General features: G+C 34.4%; 1 protein-coding gene across 11 annotated transcripts in view; it reads right to left on the bottom strand.

Annotated features, from left to right (window-relative positions):
• Positions 1 to 222: 222 nt before the first annotated feature.
• Positions 223 to 15,430, bottom strand: part of Angel2 (angel homolog 2) — a 15,681-nt gene continuing 473 nt past the window's right edge. Inside the window, exons 1-9 of one of the 11 annotated variants that reach the window (XM_048809405.1) lie at positions 15,308 to 15,330; positions 13,138 to 13,463; positions 8,588 to 8,844; positions 7,832 to 7,901; positions 6,364 to 6,785; positions 5,386 to 5,512; positions 4,381 to 4,438; positions 2,115 to 2,278; positions 223 to 658 (exon numbers count right to left, since the gene is read on the bottom strand). In XM_048809405.1, the coding sequence (XP_048665362.1) occupies positions 507 to 658; positions 2,115 to 2,278; positions 4,381 to 4,438; positions 5,386 to 5,512; positions 6,364 to 6,785; positions 7,832 to 7,901; positions 8,588 to 8,844; positions 13,138 to 13,456 (1,569 nt within the window). In that variant the 5' untranslated portion in view covers positions 13,457 to 13,463; positions 15,308 to 15,330 and the 3' untranslated portion in view covers positions 223 to 506. The other 10 variants (XM_048809404.1, XM_048809406.1, XM_048809403.1 and 7 more) reach the window with 10 other exon arrangements.

Here is a 15,430-nt window from a genome sequence, read left to right as displayed (position 1 = left end):
ACCTTCAAAAACTAAAATGGTAGGCTGGATACCTGTGAATGACCTGATGATTTCTGAGACAGCCAATTGGGACTCAAAACACATAGAGTTCTCCCAAAGAAATCATGCCTACAGGACAGAAACAAATTGTGGTTTGCAAGAACTCAGATATTCTGGATCCACTTAAAGCTTTCCAAAAACATGAAATGAAATTCTTCACTAAACAGACTAAAGAAGATGCACTATATTTTAAAAACATTGTCAACTTTACTAAGATTTAGAATAAAAAATATTTACACATCTTTTATAATAAAGAGTATTTATATCTCAATTGTCAGGAAAATATTTTTCATCATTAAAAAAGAAAATTGTTGTAAACTTGTTTCTTCCGATATCTGTTTCAAGCACTTGATCTCTTCAGAAACTCCACAGCACAAAAATAAACATGCAAAAGCCGAAGAACAACTTTATAGTCTTTGAAAAAGAATATAACCAGAAAGAAAATTATGTATATAATCAAAGAAGAGTCAGAGCTCAAGTCTGAATTTAGCCAATAAAGGCAGATGATCTGAAGAGTTATTTTCATTTGGAAGTCCATTAACAGTCCATAAGTCTTGTTCTGTAAGAAGTGACAGTCTAGCTAGAAGTTTCAAGCCACCAACCAAAGCAACTTCAGCTCCTACATTAAAGAAGCAGATAAATGTTTAGTGAAACTGTGTCAATGAGTTATTGTAAATTAATTACACAAGCCTTTTTTTCTAAACAGTGACAAAGAACTTGAGACTCCTACAAAACACTAATATGAAAGTTTTTAGAATGACTAATTGTTTTATTGAGTTATAACAATAATTCTCAAACTCACAGCAGTTTCTGATATTATTTGTACTTCAAATACATTTTTCTATTTTAAGTTTTGCAAATAATCTTTAGAGGAAAATATTAATGTAATACATAAAAAATGTTAAGAGTAATTTCAGATTGATAACTACCCAATAAATCATCCACCAATCATTTTGCAATTGCAATAAAACCAAACAGATCCAACCACACTTATATAGGAAGCTTATCAGGTAACTGGAGAATAAGTATAATTTACAATTTACTCCCAGAAAGGCTGCCCCCACAGAAGTAAAACATGACACGCTCTCAACTGTGAAGAGATTTGAGATGCTGATCCATGATACTCTCCCGCCACCTAGTGAACTTTTGTAGGCATGACATCTTCCAGAACCCTATTATAGCAAGGTATTTCATAAAATTGATTTTAATAGGAAGAGTAAGCTATCTCCTGAGTGTTACTAATAAAGTAATCCCCAGAAGGAAGGGGAGGTAAAATAAAACAAAACAGGAACAAAAGGGAAAATATAAAAAAGCACACACACATACACACACAAAAAAGAAGAGAGCTAGGCATGGTGGCCCACACCTGTAATCCCAGCAACTAGGGAGGCTGAGACAGAAGGATCACAAGTTTGAGGTCAACCTGGCCAACTGCCAACTTGTAAGACTCCATCTCATAAAATAAAAAGTGCTAGGGATGAGAGACAGAGAGAGAGAGAGAGAGACAGACAGACAGGAAAATCAGAAAAAAAAAAAAAAAAAGCTGTCCACATTTAAAACTGCCAAAAGTTCTACTTTATATTCTGATTATTTTAAATTCTCCATTTAATATCCTTTGATTAATGTATACAACCTGATTTTCACTTGAGTCATATAAGGAAAGATGTTATCACTTTTGCTTTTTAGAAACACATAGTCACGCTTTCTTCCTCAGAAAGATCCAATATTCCAAAGTCAATATACAAAACTGTTGTTGGCAGGATAAGTGTGGTCCTACAACAAAGGCAGCATGCCTTAGTAAATCTTAACCACAAAATTGTATGATGACCATTGACAATTTATTCAGTTACTATCAACTACGGATATAATTTTTAAATAATTTCTTTGGAGTACTTTCCTGCTTTCCATCATATGCAGGCAAGTAACTGATTGACACCATCAACTGTTTCTTTCAGAATATTTTAACTTCTAAATCTGGAACTTTATCTAGAGGTTTAGCTAACTTTCTTAACTTCAGCCTTGGAGTTTTAGCTACTGGGCTCTCTATCAGAGTTAGGAATACATACAGTTTTTACCTGGGTGCCTAGCAACATCTTCTTTTTCTGCAGAGTAGAAAATATAATCCACAGTTATGGCACTTCGAGAATGACAAGTGGTAACTTCTGGAATTCCAGTGTCAGGAAAGAAATGTGAATAAACGGATGACAAGCTGAAATGGTGCTGTAGGTTTGAAGATAATCTAAATTGAAAAGAAAAAGCATTCAGCATCCATCAAGTTTTTCAAGCCTCCTATTTAAAGTACTTTTTCATTCAATTTCTACATTAAGACCAGACATTAGGACAAGTTTTATATATGCAGACCATATCATAATTTAGCATTCACTTATGCAGTGATATTCAAAATCCAATATATCAATAACCAACATACTAATGAAACTATTTATGTTCAAAAGCCTTCACTTGATAATTAACATGTATTCTAAGACAACTTTCATTTTTTTTTGTTGTTGTATTTTTAAGAAAGAAAAAGACTTCTGACATCAGAGGGACCACGTTTTTCTGTTATTCTTGCTCTGATGTATGAGATAACTTCAGGCTGCATCTGAAGTCAGCTTCTATAATGGGTTACATTTACTATAAATACATGTGATGTTATGGGCAAAGGGTTTAAAGATCATTTTCTAGTAATACATCATAAATTTTAAGGATCATTTATGCCATGAAGAAAAATAAAATCTTCAGAACATTTTGAAAATTCATTCAACAAACATTTATCAAACATCTAATAAATTCTAGGCACCATCTTAGGTGCTGAGGCTACAGATAAAAATGAGGTTTTAATGTGGTTTTGTTTTTGATGAGCTAGTATGTCAATAAATAAAGATAATTCCTTGGAATTGCTCTTAACTTCCAACTTTTAGAAACATCTTATGTTCAGGAACATATATTTACAGAATTATTAAATGTAAATAGGTTTTCTGCAAATTTTCATCTTACCATAAATTTTTCAGTTTACAGATAAAAGCTGTACATATAAATGCACTGCATTCATGTGCAGATAGTCAACCTATCTTTTCTCATACTCCATCTTATTTTAAAACAATTTAAGAATTACTTAAAATTATTACTTGTTAGGTTAATCTTCTTTATTTTTTTTTCCTTTAATACTGGGGATTGAATCCAGGGTCTCACACATGCTAGATAAACTCTACCACTGAGCTATATCCCCAGCAGCCATCCTCCCACACCCCACCACCCACTTTTTTTTTAAAACTTTGAGACAGAATCTCTCTCACTAGTTGCCCAGGCTGTGGGTCTTATTAAGTTGCTTAGGCTGCCCTGGAACTTGTGATCCTCCGGCCTGTTGCTGGGCTTGCAGGTATGTACCACCACAGATGGCTAAATATTCCTTTTTGAAAACCAAAAAACTGCTTCCTTTCTTACTGAGTTTTTATGATGTGAGAATATGTTCTCAAAACAAGGTATACAAAATAAAATTAAGAAAGCAGATAAGGGGACTAGGATTGTGGTTCAGTGGTAGCGCACTCGTCTGGCATGTGTGAGGTACTAGGTTTGATCCTCAGCACCACATAAAAATAAATAAATAAAAACAAAGGCATTGTGTCCACCTACAATTAAAAAAATATTTAAAAAACGGATAAAATGTAGGAGAGATGCTCCTAATTAGGTTCCTAAGTTAAAATGTTAAAACAAAAACTTATTCACAACATAAAACAATCAAAATATTTCAAAAATCTCCCAAAGAGATAAGACATAGATCCCTGTCTTGTTATGCTAACATGAATCCATTTCTCAACCACAGCCCGAAACATTAATGTTTCTTTAATAAGGAATCCAGGCATCTTCATCCGCTGATGTTCTTTTCCTATAGTTCAAGATATTATAAAATTTCTCTTTTCTAATGGTATACTCTTTTTTTTTTTGGATCAATTCTCCTGTAGACTGTTTTGAGATCTAGTAAGTCAAAGAACACTAAGGATCCTCCTGAAAACCAAAAAATATTTTTCTGCAACCTTGACCTTTGTTTAAATATGAAATGGCAATAAATTTCAGGGTACTTGAGCTGGTCTAGGTCCTTTCATAACACCAACTAAGCATTAAACATTAAGCTGTATATATTTTATCTCTGTGAATCCTCACAACAACCCAAATTATATATCAGGAAACTGAACCACAGAAATGTTAAATATCATGTGCAAAATCACACCACTAAAAAAGCAGCATCAACACTATCTTCCTTTTTTATCCAAGTGTTTTTTTGAGAAATATTTTTTTATTCAACTGAAGTCAGGAAGTGCCCAACTGCTTTCCAGAACTCACTTTTCAGCTGTTTCGAGGACCTCTGTTTTCTCCAGCTGTGTTTGTGTAGGATCACTATCTGTAAGAACAAAGAAATGTATTAAGCTTACTTACACATTCTTTTGTTCTAGTTTGTCTTAATATAGTCCTCTTACTACAGAATGATATTTAAAAAAACACATCTAGTTTAAATTCTACTCTGCCACCTGCCACCTTACGTGTTTTATCCTGGAGTCTGTTTTGATAGTCTCCAGAATTAGGAAAAATAAAATGCAGGGTTGGGGTTGTATCTCAGTGGTACAGCACTTGCCTAGGATGTGTGAGGCTCTGGGTTCGATCCTCAGCACCGCATACAAATAAATAAATAAAAATAAAGGTATTGTGTCCAACTAAAACAAAAAAACATTTTTTTTTTAAACCAACCAACTTTTTTTTTTTTAAAGAGAGAGAATTTTTTAATATTTATTTTTTTAGTTTTCGGTGGACACAACATCTTTATTTTTTTATTTTTATGTGGTGCTGAGGATCGAACCCAGCACCCCGCACATGCCAGGCGAGTGTGCTACCGCTTGAGCCCCACAACTTTTGTTTTTAATAAAATAAAATGCAAACATTTCAAAGGCAACATAACATGCAAGCAATCATGCATATATAATTTTGGAAGTTCAACTTTACAAGGTAAATTTAAAGCTCTTTGAAAAAAGGAATGAGCGGGCTGGGGATGTGGCTCAAGCGGTAGTGCGCTCGCCTGGCATGCGTGCGGCCCGGGTTCGATCCTCAGCACCACATACAAACAAAGATGTTGTGTCCGCCGATAACTAAAAAATAAATAAAAAAAAAAAAAAAAGAATTCCTCTCTCACTTTAAAAAAAAAAAAGAAAAAAGGAATGAGCAAAATAGATAAATACTTATACATATATATGAATATTCATCCCTGAGATGCTATTCCTTTAAAATTTTCATCTTACAGCTTCAAAAGAAATACTATTGCCCAGCAGACTGCCAAAATGTACTGCAAACGCTTACCTGTCTTTTCTACTTTTGGTACCTGCTGTACCTCATACACACAGTTCTGTGAGATACCTAGGTTTGGGGGCCAAATTGGAATAGATAAAATTCTTTGTCCCCGTGAAGACTGTTCCTGGCCAGATACCTAAACAAAATTTCAACAGGTATCTTAGGTGAATAGATTTTAAATAATTTATGTATTGAAAAATTTATGTCTTAAATAAAAGGTAATCCAAAAATAGTAAACATTACCCATTATTCATTATGTTAAGTAATTATCTGTGCTTATAAAAATCATGTTCAAATACAGTTCAGAAAGTACTTATTTATATGAAAACAAGTCTTTTCCTATATACACATTTTTCTCTAATTTAAACATCCAAACCATTTAAAGCTTTGACTAATATTGCCTCTCCTTTTTTGCTACCTGCAATATAATTCCTATTATATCAAATACTAAGAGGATCAATTCTTTAAATTTATGATTACTCAAAACTCCAGGAGTATAGTTTACTTTGGTTAAATATACTGAAGATCACATGATTAAAGCAAAGGAAAGCACAATAAAAATAATAGCACCAGATAAATTATTATAAACTAAAGCATTAAAATATTACTCATTATGTAGAGGAAAATATAATGAAGACTAGTTTTGCTAAGAGTGTTGCCTGTATCCAGCATTCAAAATTCTATCCTGCCACCTTATGAACAGTTCTTTATTTGTGAGGTATTCATGTCTGGCAGTTTTTTTCCCCTATTTTTCTTTCTTGCTTGCTTGCTAATTCCTCCAAGCAGAATGTTGCTACAGATGCACAGAAAAGATAAAATTAACAAAGTGAATAAAGACTGATTAGGAGTTGTGGAAAATCATCACAGCTTGGTAAAGTGAGATACTGGATCATCCAAGGTTTTCTAACAGCCACAAGATGACTATCCTCACATTACAATGAATGGAGCAACTACCCACCTCTTAACAATGGAAAAGTGAGCACTTACCTTTCCTATGGCAAGTCCTTCATAATTCAATTTTCCTTCCTTTATGAAACTATAGAGTGGAGAACCAGGAACAGAATTAAAGTCACCACACATAACAATAGGACAGAAACTGCCATCTTTCTGATGTGCAACACTGGAAATCTCTGCCAGCAGCATTGCCAATTGAGTCAGCTTAATATCTCCTCTCCTTGGATTATACAATAGATGTGTATTAGCTACACAGATCGCAGGAGAGGTAGCACATGGAATTTTGGGCTGCAAGAGTAAAACTAATCCAATATTGTCTCTGTCCAAGAGAGGAATATCAGGGCGGAAGAATTCCACTGGATTCACTGATAAGAGCGAAAATTTGGAATGCTTGAAGCAAATGGCACAGCCATCAGGTTTCCTTCCTGTCCGCATCTTATATTCACAGTGATAACCTACAAGAAAGAAAGAAATGTAAAACAAGGAACTGTTTATATATGTCAAAACACAGCTCTTATAATATTTCTCAACAATGTTTAACAAAGTGTATTCTGCAGAACATTAGTAATATGGGATATAAGTAAGTGCTGGAGTCCAAAAAGATTAGCACTGGGTTTAATAGATCTCTTTACTGGCTGAGTTAAGTCCTTACTATGCTAATGTGCATGATCATTCTCTCAGTTACAAGTCATGACAATGACAGTAAGGCTCTATAATCATCTCCTCTCTCTTCACCTCATCTCTAATCTTTCAGCCAATAGCTCTTTCCCCTTGCTCTGTTCCTATCTCCAATTACCTGTCTTCCTGCTGCCTGGAATGCTCTAGGTATGGCTTGTTCCTCTTTTTCAAGTCTTTGTTAAAATGTCACTTTGATCATTTTGATTAGAATTGAAATCTCATTCCACTTTCCTACTTTTCTCTAGATAAGTATCTCCTGATATATATTATAATTCTAAGTGTGTGCTGTCCAAGGGAGGAGACATTTTACCTGTTTTGCCCAACTCCACTGTCTAGAACAGTGCATAGTATATAGTAAGCACTCAAAATTATTTGCTGACTAAATAAATATAAAGCAGGTACATTTCTCAATCTATATGACCAAAGATGACCTGTTTCTAGAAGTGTTTATTCATTAAACAGGTTTTAAGCTTATATCTATGAAGTACTAGAGGCTCTGCTATGTCATGAACTAGGCAGAATCATCCCTGATCTCATGGAGATCAGAATATTAGTGTTCTGGTGGTAAGCACAGCAACTGCTGGGAATACGAACTATTAAACATATTCTGATATACCTATCCCTTTGAATTAAAACTACATATCAACATTAAAAAGGTTCCCATTGAAATATGTATTTTTGACCTTCTGAAAATAGGTATTTACATTTTCAAAATTAAAATTTTTAGCTTACATCTTACATCTTTCTTAGCAAGTTATGCTTAATAATACACAAATCTTCAAAAGTAAAAGTAAATTTGGCTAAAGTAAAAGTTACATTGTACCCAGTGATTCCAAACTTGGCCTGATTTCTGTTCCATAATGATCTTCTTGAACTTCTTGCAAACAAAGTACCTTGGAAGAAAAAAATAGCTTGAATTAAAACACAGAAATGCAAATATGAATTTTCTGGTGCTTTCACCTTTAAAAGGAGGTTTCATAAATTCTAAACCTGGTGGGAATTGAAAAAAATGACTTAAAATCCTTTTTTCCTGTTATTTTTAGATTTAACAAATTAATGTTTCCCAATTTGACCAATCTCAAAACTCTGGCCTTTAATCTTGGAGCTTTCTTTCTATCCAAGATTGATATTTCCCAAAAGAAATGTTTTAAATTTACATGTCAGGCTCTTTATCCTGAATTCCCATGTTCTTTTGTACTAATCTTTGGAATCCTTTCTAAGAGAAGTTGATTTTTTTTAATACTATCATTTAGATGAAATTTTTACATGAACTATTGAAATTTTGAACCAAAGAAAATATTTTCTTAATATGCCAGCTCATGTTTCAAAACTGACCATACTTACAACTTTTCAGATAATTTTTGAAAAGTTAGATAATTATTTATACAAACAAATGATTCTCTGGAAGTCATGATAACATGTTAAGAACTGTTCCACCATGTTTAAGATGTTCTTAAACATCTCTCCTTCTTATCCTCCCCAACACAAAAAAGGATAAAAATCACTTCATTCACAAACACACAAATGAAACATTTAACTATTCCTTGTGTGAAGAATTTTGGTAATATTTTACACTTACATCTGCATCAAAGTGTTTAATTTCTTTCAGAATATTGGGAAACCTAAAACTCCAGTGTAATACTGGCCGTCGGCAGTGTCTATAAAGGTGTGAATTATCTTCCAATAAATCTTGTGAAAGTATATTATAGGACATCACTGAAAAGTCAAACTTGTTCTCACTGTCTTCACATTGGGGGTCAACATTTTCATCTCCTAGGATCTTCGTTTTTTCTTTTTTATGGTTACATATATATTCCCAATTCCTTTTGATCATGCCTGTTAAAATACATTGGACAAAATAAGAATTAGTAAAAACTTTATTTAAAATGCTATTTAAAAATTCCTATAATGAGTCAAATGTTTTCTCCCTAAAAAATGGCCATATAGCACTAAATAACTAGCAGATGTCATAAAATAGATTGCAAAGGCAGCAAAATGCTATACTGACTAACACATATACAAATTTAAAAGGATCTACAAGACATTCTGAAGGCTAAGAGTATGTGCTAATGAAGTTAATACTATACAGGGGTTGTGGTTTCTTACTTCTCTATGGTTAAGAATAGTTTGCCAGACAACTATAATGGTGTATTTGTATGTCACAGTTGGCTTTTCAATGAGATGATTTCATATTATATTTTATTCCCTATTTAGTAAAATAAAATCAACAAATGATTAAGTTCCAGAATAACTCTTTAGTTCAGAATTCTGGTATATATATGAATGAAGGTTACATAATGGCAATACATGGAAGTAGTACTTAGTATCTAAAACATTGTAGGGGAACAATGAAAACAAAATGAACAAAATACCAAAGTAAAAGCTAAATGTGATTTATGGAAGGCTAGTAGATAATGGCTGGTTGACAAACATAGCATGCAAAAACCAGGAATGTGTCACAGTTTTTATTCCGCAAAGACATAACATACTCTGAAAAAGCAATGAGAGAACAGAAAAGCATGAGATTCTGCATTATACATAGTCCTTGACTTAAAAATGACCACCATTTATGTAGTGTCCCTCACCACACCATTAAACGGGATACTCTTACTGCCATGGAAGCTATGAAGAAAAATTTGGAACTTTTAGAGATCTAACTATGAGCTCAAAAGGAAGAAGAAATAAAGAATGGGAAGAAAATATAGTAGGAGATGGACTTCCAAGCATGATTAGATTATATGAAAAATCAGCCCTAGAATATCTTCTTCTACTCTACATGAACGTTTTCACTTTGCTGGATTATAATGCCTAAAATCCTACCAATTAAAAATTAAATTGAGGTTAAAATATCCTATAAATTTATACATGAAGTGAAAATAAAATTAAAAGGAAATACACTAGTATTTTTGTAAATAGTTATCTTTGAGTAGTAGGATTGTGACAGAATTTTCCAAATCTACAATAATTATCTATTTACCTCAAAATACCAATATACCACAAAAAACTGCCAATAAATACCTTCTGGTAAATTAATATAAAATAATAATACCTTCTGGTTAATTACTTTAATCAGACTGCTTTCCTCAATATCTAAGTATCTGATGCACTGAGGGGATAGAAATTTTGACCAGAGGACACAAGAAGATAACTAGTATGACTAGTGCAGTCTGGAGGGAACAAAGGAATTGGAGACTTATGATACCATGAACATATTAGGAGAAGGGTAAAGGAAAAAAAAAAAAGAGGAAAGAAACAAAACCAAACTAAATGAAAGTCCTCAAGTATTCCATAATTTTACATGGAGCTTGTCCTATGCACAGAAAAGGGAAGAAAATTATTCCTTTCTCTATCCTTCACCAAACATGCAGAAACCTACCTCAAAAGGCTCAGTACTAGGGCTAATTATACTACCTCCACAGAGCTACTTATAGATTTATAGAACACTATTCATAAACTGGGGTTAGTCTATGATGGTTTTAGCCACCAATCAGTCTTCAAATGTATACAAATGTATATGAGATGGAAAGGGCTCTAGTCATGCAAACAAAATGTAAGCTATCATCATAAATAAAGCACTATCTTGGTCACTGCCATATGAAAATAGGAAAGATAAGGGTCTAAAAAATGTATTTGCAGTTCCTTATTAAATATATGCACATAATGGCATATAAATGCTTTAAGACTTTTATAGTCCTGGTAATCAGTTTGTAAATCAACTTTTTTGCAATTTTACTTTTAAATAACCAGGACCATTCAATTATCTGATTAATACAGTGGCTTTCAAACTTTGATAGCTTGTAGAACCTTCTGTCATTATTTTTTGTCATGGAACACCAATCTCTGGCATAATGGGACTGGGAATGTGATGATAGAGTAAACACACATTTTATTTGCTTTTAATAAAAGTACATAAATGTGTTTCAAGTGCTAGGGTTCCATGGAAGACAATTTGAAAACCACTGACAGAGTGGATAGTCTTCGACCTTTATATACTTCACAACATAAATTCACACTGCAAAAGCTTATATACCTTCCATGTCAGGAGGAACAAGATGATCACAGCAGAGAAGATAGATGAATCAAAGAAAGTAAGCAATAGGCCTGATCAGGTTTTTGGGCTGCCTAATTAAAATATCATAATTGTATCACACAAATCCTTCAAATACCACTTTAAAGTGATAGGCAAGTTAGCAATGCTGTTCTCTTGATTGAAAAGTATTAGTGAAATATCGGAAGTCACAAATATGGCTTAACGAAGAGCCTTTTCCTTATTCACAATACCTAGGAAGAATGGACATATAAAGAGTCAGGTTGCAATCAAAGATTATCAGTATGTAAATGTAATTCCCCATCCATTAAAGGGAAAACAACACCACAGTTTTCTGAGTACCTACAATGTAGCCAACAGTGTGGTAGGCACTTTGACATGCCTCATTTCTTCCACAACAGACTTGCAAGGTAAGCATTACCTTACATTAGGAATCTAAGGAGCAAGGAGTTTCAGTAATCTCTCCACGTTCACACAATCAGTGGTAGAGTAGAAATGAGGGCAGGGAGTGGTTTCTAAGTCCATGCTAATGTCAAATGTCACTATGCCACTGCTCTGAGAGCTCACCAAATTTATAAGAGGATAAACAGCAGAGAAGTGTATGTTAACCTGATGAACAACAAATATATAAATGAAAAGCAATTCAAGGTCATCATACAGACCTGGACTTAGATAATGATCCGTTCTTAGGAACCTGATTCTAATGCCTTTAAATATGCCTTCATTCATTCAAATAAATATCTCTTTATCTTCACATGTAATAATTAAGTAGTACACAGATTTTCACTTTTGAGGGATTACAATTTCTGTTTCTCGACCCCCCACAGTAGGTTCTTTGCAACTATATGATAACAAATTATACATTTGCTTGGATATTAGCTGGACCTAGAATCCAGCTTAAGCCTGTATACTGCTTTTGTGTAATAAGGGCAGAGAGAACTCAAAAGAGTACTAACTAATCAATTCTTCTAACCCCGATTTCTGGGCAAAACTCACTCAATGTCTTGCTCTGAAAAACTTGTATGTCATCTCCTTCCATGTTAACACCCACACAAGGCCACGTTCAAATATCTTCAAAGGAATTATCTTCACTGAAAACTATGGTTCAATAAGAAAGACAATTCCAAATTCTACTTGACACTTCCTTTATATTTTCAGGAGGTTGGAGTAGGGTTAGGGTATTGTGTAGGGCTGGTGACAAAGAGGGAGCCTAGTGAACTGTTCAGAAGAAAAAAAAAATATGAGAAAAATAGACCTAATCAACGTATTTGAAAAAAATGTTTCCTCAGAGTTGCATAAGATATAGATCCCTTTCTAAAAGATATTTCTGACTGACTCAATTTTATAGATCTGTTTGAGAAGTACAGATTTAATAAACTAAAACCTCACTCTGTAAGAAACTGTCTTTCACTTACAATTTTTTCCTTCCCCCCTTCCCCCCCGTACTAGGGACTGAACCCAGGAAGTTCTACTACTGAGCTACATCCCCAGACCTTTTGATTTTTCAACTGGAGATAGGGTCTTGCTAAATCGACCAGGCTGGTCTCAAAGTTGTGATCCACTTGCCTCAGTTTCCAGAGTAGCAGAGATTACAGTATATACCACCAGGCCAACTTCACTTTCAATTATTTCTTCTTAAAAATAATCTTTTTTATATTTAAAAGCTAGTGTTAAAAATGAAAACTAAATTGATTTTTTTTTTTTAATATCTGTGACTTCCAAGAATACACCCACCAATTTCTAATTCCTGAAAGGCCTTCTGTTTCAAAAACACTGGATGTGAAAATTATTCTTAAATTAAACTTAGTGTTTTAATCTATTTCTCCACTCTTTTTCAACTGTATTTTGTCTGAAATTTCTTTTTTTTTCAGCCAGAAATACACAAGTAACTGGAAAAAAAAAAAAAAAAAAAAACAACTTCATTGTAAAAAGATTTATTTTTTCCTAATAGAAAACTACTGGCTAAAAATAAACACCAAACATCTCTAAAATCTGTAGATTTAAATATTACAAATAAAAGTGTCAACTTAGTCTATAATAATTTATATCTATTCCTTCACCAAGATAAATGTCACTTTTACCTTGGTGTTTTCTTCGTTTTGATGAAGGCTCATCTCCCTCAGAGTTCATGATGTAACTAGAGAGATGAATCAAAGAGGTCTGGCTCAGGTTGTCAGGTCTCCAGTTACTGTACTGAAACTGAGTTCTAGACTCAAATAAACAAGGTGGTCTCCAATTTAGTGAAAAATGCCTACTACTGAAGTATGGGTAAGGAGCACGAGAATAATGTCCAGGCCACCTCATACAACTAGAAATATGTCTGTTCCAGCAACACCTTTGCAGATTCTCCCACGGTGTAGTCCAGTCTCTGCCCAGACTCTTCGGGTGATGGGAAAACATGGGGTATCTAAAAGAAATAAATACACTCCTTGAGGCACCACTTTTTGTTCAGCTATAATACACAAAATCTAAACTTAATTCCTCAAGGGAAGATAACATCTACTATTTAAAATCTGACTTCTATATCTGTGAAGGATGAAAGGAAAAGCACGCATGGTTTAGCTATGAGCATCAATACCTCAATACTTTCCCCCTAAACAACCACAAATGGTATTCTAAATACTTAACAAGAAAATGCAACCTCAGCTCCCCAAATGCCACAAACGCTCCCAAAATGTCCACAGTCCAACTAAGAGAGTAATCAACCATCAAACTAGAATTCAGAGTAGCTCTCTGGCACCAAACTCCATAGAAAAATAAAATCCACAGCAAACATAATACTTAATCAAATATGAAACACATATTAGACTGCAATTGAAGCAAATCTCTCCTCCAACTTGGATTTGGAGAAAAAAACATGTTTCTGAACAGGTTTTTATACTAAGGTAGATTTTTCCCAAACACTTGTAAAGCTGAGAAAACAAGCCTACCACAACCTTACAAAACTACTTGCCTTGAGCATCAGTGGGTGGACAACTTATTTTTACATTCTTTTTTCTTTCATAAGCATTCTTCTCCTTGGGGGAAATTAAAGAGGGTAAAGATCACGTACTAGGAATCACTCAACAGCACTTCAAGCCCAACAGCATCAATTTAACCTATCATCCAAAGTATCTCCAAAGTAGTGCTAAGATTATCTTTGATATGTTGCTCTCAAGCTCTAAAAAAAAAAAAAAAAAAAAACACTGGAGCTAAGTACCATCTTCTTACTCTTAAAGTTGAAAAAAAAAATGTTAGGATTCAGAGGATTTCTATCCTTGCCTCTGGAATTCAATATAAGTACATTTCTCAAAATACTGTCAATAATGTTGACTTTTATGTTATTTTTCATTTTAAGAGCATAAATGCTGTTTATGTGGTCGCAAACTGTTCTCTAACAATCAACCTAATTGTACATCTTTAAAGACTTGACAAGTGCACTCTGTCCTGTTTTGTGATAATTTTTTAAAAAATTTTTTATACTTATTTTTTAGTTGTAACTGGACACAATACCTTTATTTCACTTATTTATTTTTATGTGGTGCTGAGGATCCAACCCAGGGTCTCGCACGTGTGAGCGCTCTACTGCTGAGCCACAACCCCAGCCTTGTGATAACTCTTGAAAGCCAAAGGTATTTGGGCACCTGGTCTCTGCATTTCCTACCTCTCTAAGCTACTATAATAAAACTTAAAACTTGGACTACAACATGTATTCTCTGTATTTTTAATTATTTAACGCCTTTTTCTCTTAAGATATTGAGCTCCTTCAGGGCCAGAATCTTCTTACTCATTTTTAAGCCGGTATCTTCACAAGTGCCTAGCACAGTGCCTGGCATACAGCTGGTACTCAGGAAACATTGTTGAACTGAATTGCCATCAAGTCCCAGGCCCACAGGAGTTAAAACCAGACCCTCATGACTTTTGTGATAATTAATAGTGATGTGCATCCCACGCATGGTACACCAGTCGGTTTAAGAGAGTACACAATTAAATCTTCTGATTTGCAACATATTATTTTAGTTTATTAGGAATAAAAGTAATCCCAGGATTTCGCGGGCACGAGTAAGGGCGACGCTAATGTAAGTAGTGCCTACTTCAGTGCTTTTTAATTTTTTTTCTTCTAAGTACGCCAACTGAAAGAAAACATCCAGTCAACACCACGGCTGGAACGAGAAGTTGGCTATAACCGTAAAGGTTGGTAAGAAAGCGACCCAAGTTTGAAAGATGCTAACATACCAATAACCAACCACCCCCCAGGCGTGTGCCACGCACCGCCTTCCTGGAGGTCAGGCCCGCCAGGACCTGCTGCGGACAGGCTGCCAGTCCCGGGTCGGGCCACGGCGTCCGGGGAGGCCGAGGCCGGCTTGGAGGCTGAGCCAGGGAGAGGGCCAGGGC

This window comes from Marmota marmota, unplaced genomic scaffold (genome assembly GCF_001458135.2).
Source record: "Marmota marmota marmota unplaced genomic scaffold, marMar, whole genome shotgun sequence".
Lineage (NCBI taxonomy): Eukaryota > Metazoa > Chordata > Mammalia > Rodentia > Sciuridae > Marmota > Marmota marmota.
Note: the sequence above shows the minus strand (reverse complement) of the source record. Positions and strands in the feature narration are given on the sequence as shown.